Genomic DNA, 12,474 nt, shown 5'->3' with positions numbered 1-12,474 from the left:
TACTACCAAAAGCAATTGTATAATAAAATCAATTCACTGGATTTTACTGGAAATTTCACTGGTGCAGTAATGTATTGTTGTCACACAACTGTGAATATTACAAATAGCATGGGATTCTTCACTCTGATTAGATATTGTCGAATTCTATTAAAAGCAGTTGTTTATGGGGGACAGTAATGTTGTCTGATCTAGAGACGTGTAGAAAGGGAAGCTTAGGCTGTGGATTTCAAAATTGGCTGGTTTTGAGGAGCTTGAGTCTACTTTCTAGTGAGGTCTTGAGAGATCACGTATGACAGCAAGAAAAAAAATATTATGATTCCTCTGTTTTTTAAGCATTTCAAGATAGTGATGGAACAACAGGATCTTGTAAAGGTGAATTTAGAAATTCTGAGCTGACATTTTAAGGGAGGTGATCTCTGAGTTTCTTCTTCGTATCAAGTGAGCAGTGCATACAAGCATACATCTCCTCTGGCTGAATAGTTTGTGTTCATCACAGCATCCCTTTTCATCCTGTTCTCTTCTGCATTCTCAGAATTGTGTTTGCTTAGAGAAAATGCCAAGAAAAAGCAATCTGTAAAATTATACCCTCCCACTCCCAAAGTTAAGCATTATACCTCTAATGATGCTAAATCAACTGGTAGCCATTAGTCAGTCAGGTGACTGTAAATGAGGTTCATTTTTTTCTGGTTTTGTTTAAAAAATATTTGAAAGAGGCTTGTGTTCAACACAACTCAGACAGATAGTAAGAGTGACTATGTTGTTCCTGTAAGAAACTCCAAAATCATGAATATCTATAGCATGCAGCTGACTGGTTTGCTCTGGGGGTAGGCTGGAGGACGGGGGAATTGTCTCTGCTTTCAGCCAGGGTAAATAATCTGATAACAGAATGCCCTTTAAACTTGGGACTCTGGAGGTTGTGAGGGGAACAGTGATCAGCAAGTTTAAAGTGTTCCATAAGCTTGTTGCCTGATTTCACTGTAAAATGATAAATTACTGATGATAAAGTGTATCAAATGGAGGTAGAATCCTGCCAGTCTAGTGCTAAGGTATTTGGAGAACTAAAATAAATAAAAATAGGTTTTCCAGTGAATCAACTTGTTACAAAATACCATAGACATTGAGGCATTTGTTGAATGCCTTGGAAAATTCAGTTAATTATTTACAAAAGTAATACTTAGGGAGTTTTCACAGGTAGTGGGAACTGTAGATGGAGACAATAAGGAAGATGAGATTGAAAAGCTGTTTTTTCTTCCTAGTTATGGTGTGTTCAGGGAAACTCTTTGCAGAAGGTAAATACACTGAATTCTATTGTACATTGAATCTAGAATATGCGGCCTTGGTAACTTAAGGGCAATGTCTTTCATTTCTTTACTGCATAAATACTGCTTTTTAAATTTAAATACAATTCTGTTGTGACATGGCTGATGATCACGATTCAGCTGTAGGTGATTCCTGTCTAAGTCTCAAAGCTGCAATATTGAAATGTTCAGACTTCAGAAGAAATTTCTTCTGAAGTGTCTTTGAGCTGTTTTGAGGCACTTAAACAAATTGAATTTTGTACTATTAAAACTTTTTATATATTGAAGTGTCTTGGGGATTGAAATGTTTTCAGTTTGTTACAAAGCAAAATAGTGGAAGTTAAATGGAACCTGCAGCAGTTAGTCTGGGGCGGTCCTGCATTTTCTATCCCTATTTTCAGCATTGATTTCTTCTTCTGTTTGTTGTTTTGGGTTTTTTTGTTCATTTATTTGGTTTTTTATTTTGGGGTTTTTTTAAGTAACTCAAGGTCATATTCAGCTCTACTCTTTTTGAAGGTCTTCTCCTATAACTGGGGGATTCTGTTGGTTTTTTTAATTGCCATTGTTTTTTCCTTAATCTCCATTTCATCTTTCTTTTCTATTGACTGTTTTTAAATTCTCTTTTTAAAGCCTAACTCATATATTGCCTCCTGGCAGTTTGTCCTACTTTTCTGCTAACATTTTCTGAATTGAGGAGCTGAGGCACAGCTAATCCTGACACTTGTCACTGAATTTTACAGTAGGCATTGGTGTGTTTGTGTAGCAAAGGGTGCTCATGCTTCTGGGCAAAATAGAGTAGAATCAAGGTGTCCTGCATCAGTTTTGCCCAGTTCACATTAGGAGGTTTTATTCTACAGCTGATATTCTTGTGAACCCTAAGAGCAAAAGCTGATAAAATTGTAGTATGTCTTCATTTCAGCAGGTCTTAAAAGGCCCTTCATGCTTGTAAGTATTCTGAATTTTGTTCTTCTTTGAAAGCCTGTATCAGTCAAGCTGATATTAAAAAAATTCATGCAAAAACATTCATATCTGGGCTGAAATTTTTAGTGGGAAATATATTTATCCTTTTGCAGATACACCTTGTGATTTGCCACAGATAGAAAATGGAAACCTTGCCCAGTACTATTACAGTTTCAAAAGTTACTATTTCCCTATGCACAAAGGAAAAAAACTCTCCTATTCTTGTATGGTTGGTTACACGACTGAAACTGGGACTCAAGATGGAAGAATAACTTGTACAGCAAAAGGATGGTCTCCAGTGCCACAATGCTACAGTGAGTTAACTTTATTCATCTCCTCATTGCTTCCAGCAGGAACATTTCCTAGCTGGTTTTCCTGGGATATATAGGAAAAGAAGCTGCATAACAGAAGGGATAAAATGTACAGGGTGCAATCAATTATTTATATCAAGACTACATGGGTTTATATATGGCATTTTTTTACAATAGTACACATTTTATGGGCTCTTAACCATTTATGTTTTTTATGAGAACGTAAGGAAGTTGCCCAGTTTTCTTAGTCTAAGAAAACTTAGTTTTCCCTTAGATGTATATCTTCTCCAATCTCCCTAGCTCTAGATTCCTTGGCTGTATTCCATGTTGTTACTGGTGGCTTGATGTATTTTTTGATGATTGGAGCAGTGTTTCTTCAGTAGGTCAAGAAAATAAGATTAGATCAGTATAGCTACAAACCCCTTCTTTTGCTTCCTGGAGAACAAATTATTCCATTCTTTCTAACCAAGCTGTTTTCTTTCCTTCAGGAAAATGCAACAAGCCTCTTTTGGAAAATGGCTCTTTTTCCAGCACAGAGATGGACTTCAAAATCCATGAGAAATTGCAATACAAATGTAATCCAGGCTACCACACCCAGAGTGGTGGTACTGAAGATACAGTGCAGTGTCAGCCACAAGGATGGTCCTTCCAGCCAAAATGTACTAAAAAACTTGGTAGGATTCTGCATTTTTCTCCTTTTTAATCTATTGCAGATGTATTTAGTTTCACTGTCCTTGCTGTACCTGTAGGGTGTTACGATCCAGTTTAAACCCAGAAAAGTAAAGCAAGCTGGGTCTCTGTGCATAAACCGGAAAGAACTCAGAAGGTTCAAAATATTCCCAGAAACAAGATTAAAACCAAAAGAGGTTAGATGTTGATGCCAAAAATTTGATGTATTTTATTTAATAGTAAAAGAGGCAAAGAGAAGGGAAGAGAAAAGAAAGAAAGAAATGGAAAAAAGAAGTGTGCATGGGGGGTGGGGGGACAGGGAGAGGTGGCAGGGGTTAGGTGGAAGCACATCACCCATCTGAGGGTCCCAACAACGTCTCGTTGCTCCCCTCCATCCGGTCTGCTGGTGGTGAGGGTCCCCTGTCACTGCCGTGGCCACGCCACCACACACCAGAGTGCAGAACTCTGTGGACTAATATCCACTTTGGGCCAGGTGGGAATGCCCATGTGCCTCTCTTGCAGGGACTGGCTTGACACTGTCCCTTGCAACACTGAGGGTCTGTTGCACCATCTCTGGTGCAGGGTCTGGGGACCCCTTTGAGGGGGGCCCCTGTGATGGGCCATGTCACCCCCTCCTGCTGTGGATAAGCTTCCCCCCCCTCCCTGGTGAGGACCCCTCAGCTGGGCCTCTCTGCACAGGGGAGGACGGGCAGTCACTGCACCTCTGACCAGAGGTTTTCCAAGATACCCAAGGCCTCTCCTCCCTCCACTGTTGGTTTGAGGGTCTGTGTGAGCCTGGCAGCTGGTAGCCCTGGGGCTGTGGTCTCCACCTTTAAGAAAATGTTTTTGCAATTCAGTTTTAAAAGTCCTTTAAGAAAATGTTTAAGTCATAGACTGTAATATTTCAGTCTCTGACATAGGGCCAAACTGCCTATGACAGACTCTCATTTGAGTACTCCTAAAGCAGGTTCTCAGTTGTTCCTCTGGGGAAGAATTTGTCAGGTTTCACGTGCTGCTGGTTTTGTGCATTTGTATAGATGCAATTCCATGTAAAATGAATCAGCAGAGATGAAATCACATTGTTTCAAATAAATCCATTGCCATACCAACTTTCTGTTCCAAATGATGAATGAAAAACTTGTGCCAACCAACTGCATTTGTAATTATTTGTTATTTGCCAAGGTTTTGCCTGGGATATGACAACTTTTAACGTGTATTTAAGGAAAACTTTGGAATACTCTCAACAAAAAGAGCAATTAACATCATGCCTGTGCTTTATTTCTTTTAGAGTCATGTCAGGTGCCCAAGTTACGCCACGGCAGCTACTCCAGGGCCCTGCAGGAGGTGCAGCTGAACGGGACGCTGCGGTACTGGTGTGAGGAGGGATATCGCACCGCGGCGGGGAACGCCTCTGAGGCAGCGCTGTGCCTCGCACACGGCTGGGACCTCACCCCCAGCTGCACCAGTACGTCCTTCTCTCTGAAAACTGATTTGTTCTACGTGTAAAAATTGGCAAAGAGGCTTCTTTCATCAGCTGGTGGGGGGAGCTTTCCTCAACTGGTTTTCACTGCTGTGTTTTATTCCCAGGAATAACTTGCTCCTCTTTGAGTGAAGTTGCTCATGGAGGTTTTCATCCTGTGAAGAAATTCTATGAAGAAGGAGATGTAGTTCACTTTTTCTGTGACAAACATTATTCTGTCACCGGATTTGACTTGATTCAGTGTTACGATTTTGGGTGGTATCCAGACCCTCCAGTGTGTGAAGGTACCCTGTTTTTATAGTTTTACTATGTCAAATTCTTAGAGAAGAGCTCTAACCTTCTTTCAAGAAATGCTTTATGAATACAAAATAAAAATATGGTTGTACCAGTTTGCAGCCTAAATCTAAATCGAGTGCTAGCCAAAGGACAGAGAGCCAAAGTGGCAGGAAGGGAGGTAATGGTAATTGGAACTACATTTCAGTGAACGGTAGCAGCAGAGCAGATACTGTCTCTTAGTGTTGTTTCTCTGTTATATCCTGGAGAAGCAGGAATCAACAGTTACAGGGAATTGTTTAGACCCAGAAGCTCAATAAACTCTGTTCAGAATACATGAAGGTTTAATCAGGCCTGCTTAATCCTGCCTTGTGGGGTGGGGATGTACCTCTTGAGAGGCGTTAAAAATAAAATTTTTAGCTTGTGGTACTTTTCAGAGCTGTCCAGCCTCCCCAAACCTTACTTGTTTTGAACAGAATTAATTAAAAGGTTGTCCTGAGAACAGAAACACACCTTTAGCAATTGCTATCACTTCCCCAGTCATTGGGGGATAATGGAAAGTCTCAGTAAAGAAAGTTCCAAAGGAATGAAAGGTGAAGCAGTTGAGATACAGAATAGAGCAGAAAGCAGCACAAACCAACCTTTAGTACAGCTTAGACTCCAACCCTGTGTTTATTCTCATGACACAGCAGGAACTTTTCTTGAGTGAGTGCAGAGAAGGTGGAGATGCTCAGGAGGATGAAAACAAGGCCTAAATCTACTTTTGAGGATACAGTAATCACAAACTTAATTTGGAAATAGGAAATGGGCTATGATTATTGCTCCTTCTGTAGGATTAAAATTAATACATAATCTGCTTTAAATATTATATGAATGGGGAGGGTATGGGAAATTTCTATTTCCTGGAGTCCTTTAAAGAACATTTTATTAAGTCTCTGTGGAGAAATTACAAATTTGTTTATAGCAGTACAATGACATAGTATTTCTATTTTTATACTTGTTGAATGCAAAATCACTTGTTTGTTCAGGTCTCCCATTGTATTAAGAAAATTGAGAAAATTTTATTAAGCTGTTACTCTGGATTAGCCAAAAAAGGCCTTTAGAGTGATAGACTTGCATTGTGTATGGTGAGCTTAATTGTGTATGTGGTTTTGGTAAGAGAGAAAACAATATGCAATTTTTTATTTTCAGATGTAAAAAATAAATGTCCTCCACCACCACTCCCTCATGGCCATATCAGCACAGCCAGAAGAACATATCGTAATGGAGACAAAGTTCGTGTGCAGTGTACCTTGGGAAGAAGAGGATCTGAGGAAATCCAGTGTGAAGGAGGAAAATGGAGATCACCCTCCATCTGTATTGGTGAGTACTTCTGTGAAGGCTGCCAACTGAACTGAAATGATTCTTCAGACCATGCCTTAATTTTCTGGAGAGCTTTCGTTTCTGTATCTGCAAAACTGTTTGCCTTCCTCTGTTAAAAGGCTTGAGAGGCAAAGTGCTGCATGTTTTGCAGGCAATCCATGGTTCCCAGATTAAAAAGAAGGATGAGCTAAGTGAATTCAGCTGCCACCTGTGACATCTTCCCTGGAAAACTGGGATTATTACATTTTACAGTGCATCATGTCTGGCTGTTGTAGTATTTTAAAATGAGCTGTTTCTGAGAAAACTGGTTCTGAGTTTCTGCTATGGTTACAGGAACTGTGGATAAACAGGAATCTGAGGCACCACCACCACTCGAAGCAGATGCAGAAATAAAGGCAAGCCAAACACATCACAATGAAGATATGAGTAGGTGAACGTTGCCCTTCTATTTAAAAGGGACTCTCCAATCCAATTATAGGCATTTTATGACTACTTTTATTCTTTTGCTATAGGAGAGTTCCTTATTCCTGGAAATGCTTGCATGTGCTACGCATGTCAATGTAGCCAATTAATGAAAGACTATTGTGGCTTATTTCTAAATTACACCAATAAGCCTGCTCTGTATTTTTAATTTTATTTCATATACAGCATTTACTTTCAGTCATTTTGTACCCTTTAATACTATTTGAACATGCAAATTCGTATATTTTGTTGTTCCTTTGATCAATAGTTCCAGTGAGGTTTCTTTTGTTTATTTTGAACCACACATGGGTGAAACATTTCAAGTAACAAATAAGATGGTCTTGTCACATAAAAAGAACAGATTACTGTGTTGAGTGTAAACCAGCAGGAGTCAAAAGTAGACATAGATGTAAAGTGTAGAGGGAAATAAAATGCATGTCTGCAATTCTGTAAGGCAAGTGTAGAATCTCTGAAAATGAAATTTGGAAAAGGAATTATATTGGTTTGGATTTTAATTGTATGCAAATTATTTTGCTCAGTCTAGTATTGGTCTAATACTTTCACCAGTGTAAACATTGTTGTAATCTAATCAAGATCTAATTGCCTGTTTCTCTATCTCATATCAGAAGTGCAGCAAGACTGTGCCTCTCCACCTGTGATTAAAAATGGTGGTGTCCTGGGCCCATTATTGGCAAGCTACAAAAATGGTTCCTCAGTAGAATATGGCTGTCAGCATTACCACTTTTTGGATGGGCCTAGTACTGTCTACTGTGACCATGGAAACTGGACAGAACAACCAACCTGCTTAGGTGAGTCTTGGGAGGAAAAGCGAGTTTTGTCATATGTAATACAGAAAGGAATGAAAATTGGAAAGAACCTCTAAATAATCTTTTCTTTACCATCTTCTCTCTTTGACTGGAGTTAATAAAGATTCCAGAAATATGAGGATGAACCAGAATTAAATTGTTGGCAGGCCTCTCCTGGGTGTTCTCTGGCCTGTTCTTAAAACCAGCCAATTAAAAAGACTCCTCTGTTTCCTGAGCGAGCTATTCTAGGATATAGCTGTCCCTGCTTCCTGGGAGGATTCTCCAATTTCATTCCTCCATATTGTCCATTCAGTTAATTTCTTCCTGTCCTTCAATAGATAATTGGAAGGAGTGGTGTGACCATTCCCTAAATAGATTTTAGATACAGTTAATGAAGAATTAGCAATGACTTCTTGGACTTTTGTTTTTAAACTTTCAGCCTTTTTTTTTTTTTTTTAAATTATGTGTCTTTGTATCTGTTGTTTTATCCTGGCCTAAACTTTTCAATTTTTCTGTGCTGCTCTTATGTATGCTGCCCAACACAATGTGTAGAACTCCCACTAGACAATTGCCAATGCTAGCAGCAATACAAACATGAGTTGTTTGTTTATGTTTCCTTCCTATCTCTAATGAAATAATCCAATTTTTCTAACATCCTTTGTTAAATTGGCTCACCTTGAAGTTCTTAATCTACCATGAAAATGAAAATAAACAACCAGTTCAGTTTTAATTGCTTATTTCTAAATGAACAAAAGTTACCTTATTTAGACTGAAAGGTCCAGGTCAGCATTTTTGGATCTGAATACTCAAATTTAACAAATCCTGTGAAATAATGAAATCTCATTTCCTGTGAGCATTATTTGTCTCCTAAGCATCTAAATAAGCCCATCATCCTTTGCATGTTTTCTGAGATTTCTTTTCAATGCTCACCTAATCAGAGCAGAAAGAGTATATGCTGATGTTAGCTTCAGGAAAATTCCATGTGAATTTGGTGTTACACTGCTGTCACCAGACTGCCAGTAACTGAGTTCTCCCTGCCTTTCCCTCAGCAAAGCATCAATAAGGGCCTTTAGCAGCCAATGATTCTCGTGGAACTTGTAGCAATTTATTTTGTAGGTGACCCTCTGTCAGGCTTTATTGATGTTGAGCAGGCATTTCAGAAGTTAACGAGGTTAATCATCTAATGGAAGGCTACACTCCCTGATGTGATCCTGGTTTTAAGAACCCTGTCAAAAAGCATCCCTTCTTTTTGCATGTGTTTGGTCTCTGGTGTTACTTCAGACCATTTCTTTCCATTTGCATTTTTTTTATGTATCTGTACTTCTTTGTCTTGCAAGATTCAGAAGCATTTTAGAACTAGTGACTTGGGGTTCTCTTTCTTCACTCCTACAAAAGGGAGCTAAGAAACCAGTGCAGTGGCTTTTTATTAAAACACACTTTTATTTCCTAGAACCGTGTACTCTTAATGTAACTGATATGGACAGCAACAACATAACATTGAAATGGAGACGGGAAGAATTAATTTTCTTTCATGGAGATCTCATAGAGTTTGAATGTAAACAGGGATATGATTTTCTCCAGATTGCCATTCCATCTCCTGGGAGGACACAGTGTGACCATGGCAGACTGAAATATCCAAAATGTGTTACTCAAGGTAAAACAATAATTTTTTCATTGCCTTTCTAATTAATCAACCTTAGACCTATTTAGAAATTATTTTCTTTGTTTTCAGTGTGAGCCTGGAGTCTGTTGTAAATAATCAGTGCTTAGGCTTCAACAATACAGATGCACAAGGCACCTCTATTGTTTAACATATCCATGCATGGAAAAGTGATACACCTTCCTTTGATGGGCAAGGCTGGAGAAAGGAGGGGGAAGCTCTTCTCTAAGCCCAGGAAACTGAAAGCTCTGTACAAAGAGAGCTGTAAAAAGAAAACCTTCATGTTCATTTAATTTATGATAAAGCTGTCTATTTGTTAATTTCTTATGCTGAATGTTTCTGAAATGCTTTGTTACTGCAGCTGCTACAGAAAAATGTGGCTCTCCACCATCTATTGCAAATGGAGCTCTTACTCTCCCAGCGCTGCCCCAGTATGACAGTGGTTCTTCAGTTCAGTATATTTGCTCTGACTATCATTTTTTGCAAGGCTCTGAGAGAATCTACTGCTCTGAAGGACAGTGGACTTCACCACCAGTTTGTATAGGTAGGTGTAATAAATAAGATAAATAAGAACTTCTCTGTAAGATTCATAGCCTCAAGGAGCAGCCTGGAAGTGACCTGGTAGGGCCATCTAGTCCAACCCCCTACAATGAGTAGGGTTGCTCAGAGCCCTGTCCAGCCTGACCTTGGATGATCCCAGGAGTGTGCAACCACTGCCTTTCTGGGTAAACTGTACCAGTGTTTTACCACTCTCACTGGTGGTAATGTCTCCCTTATGTCTAGGCTGAATCTATGTCTCTTTATGGTTTAAAACCATAACCCCCATGTCCTATTGCTCCAGGCCTTACTAAAAAGCCTGTCTTCATCTTTCTTACAAGCCCTTTTTAGGTTCTGGAAGGGTACAATGAGGTCTCCCTGGATCCTTCTTTTCTTCAGGCTGAACAGCTCAAATTCTCTCTAAAATCAGATACTTAAAATTTTTAAATTGAGTATCGTCAGCTAGAACTTTTAAATCTCAATTTCAGTTTCTTCAGTGACAGATGAAAGTTTTAGTAGAAGCAAGTTAAGCTCATCGGGCATTGTTTTTATTTCCTTAACTATGATATGCCTGCAGTATAATAAGACAATGGGAAATGATTTACAGTTCTAGTGTAGCCTAGTCAAAATATTGTTCCAATAAGAATCAATTTATTAGCACTGATCAAGTCTCTCTTTTTTAGAGCCATGTACTTTGTCAAAAACTGAAATGGAGAAAAATAATGTGCTGCTGCAAGCATTCTATGCAGATCAAGTTCACTTTTACCACGGGGATTATGTTGGATTTTACTGTAAACAGAACCATGTTGGAGCAGAATCTGGCACAACTTTATTTCAAGTACAGTGTAAGAGAGGACAGCTGGCATATCCCAGGTGTGTTGAAAGAGGACAACAAGTATGGACTTGAGGAAAGCCTGTAGGAAAGGTATGTATGTAGGTGAATGAGGGTGGCCTCATGTTCTCCAGGTCACTCCACTCAGCTTTGGGAAATGAGTGCTGGGTCTGAGCTGGATTGGGACACAAGGGAAAGACATTTGTGGGATGAGGATGAGCAGTGCAGCACAGGGATGCAATATTGGCATACACATGGAAAAATCTGAAGGAAGGAGTTGTACATCTTAACAGCACTCATGTCTCCCTTCCCAGGTAAGGAGCCTCTAAAAGTTTTTAAGGGATCTGTAAAACTACTTAAAACCTAAAAGTAGACAAAGTTACTGAGTAGTTAATTATTATTCTTAAAACTATTTTAAGAATATTAAAATCCAAGTACTTTGTATGATTTCTTATGACTCATATATTGGTACTCTTAAGGTTCTGCTTATGAACATCTGTGACTACAGCTATGAAGAGAATCCAGGAATATGGACAATCCATTTCAGCCAGTTTTAATAAAAAAAGCCACTATAAGGGTATTCTCTGTCTTTTATGCCTAAACTCATGTGTCTGTGAAATCATAGCATGTATGGTGCTCTGTATGGGTTTCCAAGGCTTTTTCAAGAGTTACATGAAAGAATAAAACAGAAAAAGAAATTAAAGCATTCAGGAATAGACAAATTCTGCTTATTTGATCAAAACCCAGTCAACCACTAAGCAGAAAAAAGGGTTGATAAAAATACTTTACACAGTGTATGTAATAGCACTACCCTTCTTACAAAGCAATCTGGGTGAAAGGGAGAGAAGGGGATTAAAAGGCCCTTGCTGGAACAGCTGCTGGAAGTAGAATTCATTTAGCCCCATCCCTTCCTCGGGATGTACACACAACACTGGCTGTGTGGCTGTGAGCACAGGACAGGATCAGGGGCATTGCAGACATGAAGGCAGCATCTTGTTGATGAACTTGGAGGCAAAGAATGCATCACATACTCGAGCTTTGTGTGGGGCTGCTGCCACTAAATCACCTACCTGTTTTAGTGACACGCCATATTTTCTCATTCATTGTTTTAATCCTAGTGTAGTAATTGTGACCCTTGATGTCCCTTGCAAGTGCCGCTCTGAGCTTCAATTTTTCTAACATTATCCATACATGCCACATCACTGCCATGGACAGCTCACCTTGGAGCCTGTTTTTGCCTCAATCCCCTGTACATTGATACCTTTTCTGCTTCAGAGATCTCTGTGAAGTCTCTGATTAGATAAGCCAGTCAAGGTAGATGCGATTTTCCTCCTGAAGATGATAATTGAATAATCTTGTGCTTGCAGGATCCTGTGCTTCAAGACTTACAAGTGTTTCTGGACTCCTGTGAGTCCCAAGCACTGCCATCTACTCTTTTCCTAAATAAGTCAAATTCTGCTTTCCTAACGTGTATGATTTGTACTCTGGTACTTGCTTTTTTCTCCCCGTTTTGAATCATGAACTGCATTAGTACATGGTTACCACAGCCAGGCTGCCACTGACTTCCACAGGCACTTCCTCCTTGTTTGTGAAGGGCAGATGGGGCTGGGGGTGGCATAGACTGGCCCATCCAAGGCCTGGACCAGGATGCAGTTCCCACCTTCACCTAGAAACCCCAATTATTTGCACCCCAACGTGTCTTGCCCTTGCAGGAAATAATCTGGCTCAAGTCCCCCAGAACTGATTGTGGCTAGAGACTTCCTTGAGTTGTTCAAAGGAGGCTCCACGTACTTGCTCTTTCTGCTCAGGCACTCAGGACACTCA

General features: G+C 39.7%; 1 protein-coding gene across 2 annotated transcripts; it reads left to right on the top strand.

The window, feature by feature from the left end:
- The first annotated feature begins 1,195 nt into the window (after nt 1-1,195).
- LOC138113733 (coagulation factor XIII B chain-like) lies at nt 1,196-12,471 on the top strand. 2 transcript variants are annotated; one of them, XM_069022377.1, is made up of 13 exons: nt 1,196-1,289; nt 2,372-2,572; nt 3,058-3,243; nt 4,527-4,703; nt 4,826-5,002; nt 6,183-6,353; nt 6,687-6,779; nt 7,442-7,624; nt 9,072-9,275; nt 9,643-9,825; nt 10,502-10,691; nt 10,785-10,964; nt 11,130-12,471. In XM_069022377.1, exons 1-12 carry the CDS (start codon nt 1,208-1,210, stop codon nt 10,822-10,824), a joined length of 1,887 nt encoding a protein of 628 aa, XP_068878478.1. In that variant the 5' UTR covers nt 1,196-1,207; the 3' UTR covers nt 10,825-10,964; nt 11,130-12,471. The 2 variants fall into 2 exon arrangements, with proteins under 2 accessions (XP_068878478.1, XP_068878479.1); XM_069022378.1 differs by lacking the exon at nt 10,785-10,964 and having other exon boundaries at nt 10,502-10,743.
- The last annotated feature ends 3 nt before the right edge of the window (nt 12,472-12,474 follow it).

This window comes from Aphelocoma coerulescens, chromosome 8 (assembly GCF_041296385.1).
Source record: "Aphelocoma coerulescens isolate FSJ_1873_10779 chromosome 8, UR_Acoe_1.0, whole genome shotgun sequence".
Classification (NCBI taxonomy): domain Eukaryota; kingdom Metazoa; phylum Chordata; class Aves; order Passeriformes; family Corvidae; genus Aphelocoma; species Aphelocoma coerulescens.
The sequence above is the reverse complement of the archived record's forward strand: the minus strand, read 5'-3'. Positions and strand labels throughout refer to the sequence as shown.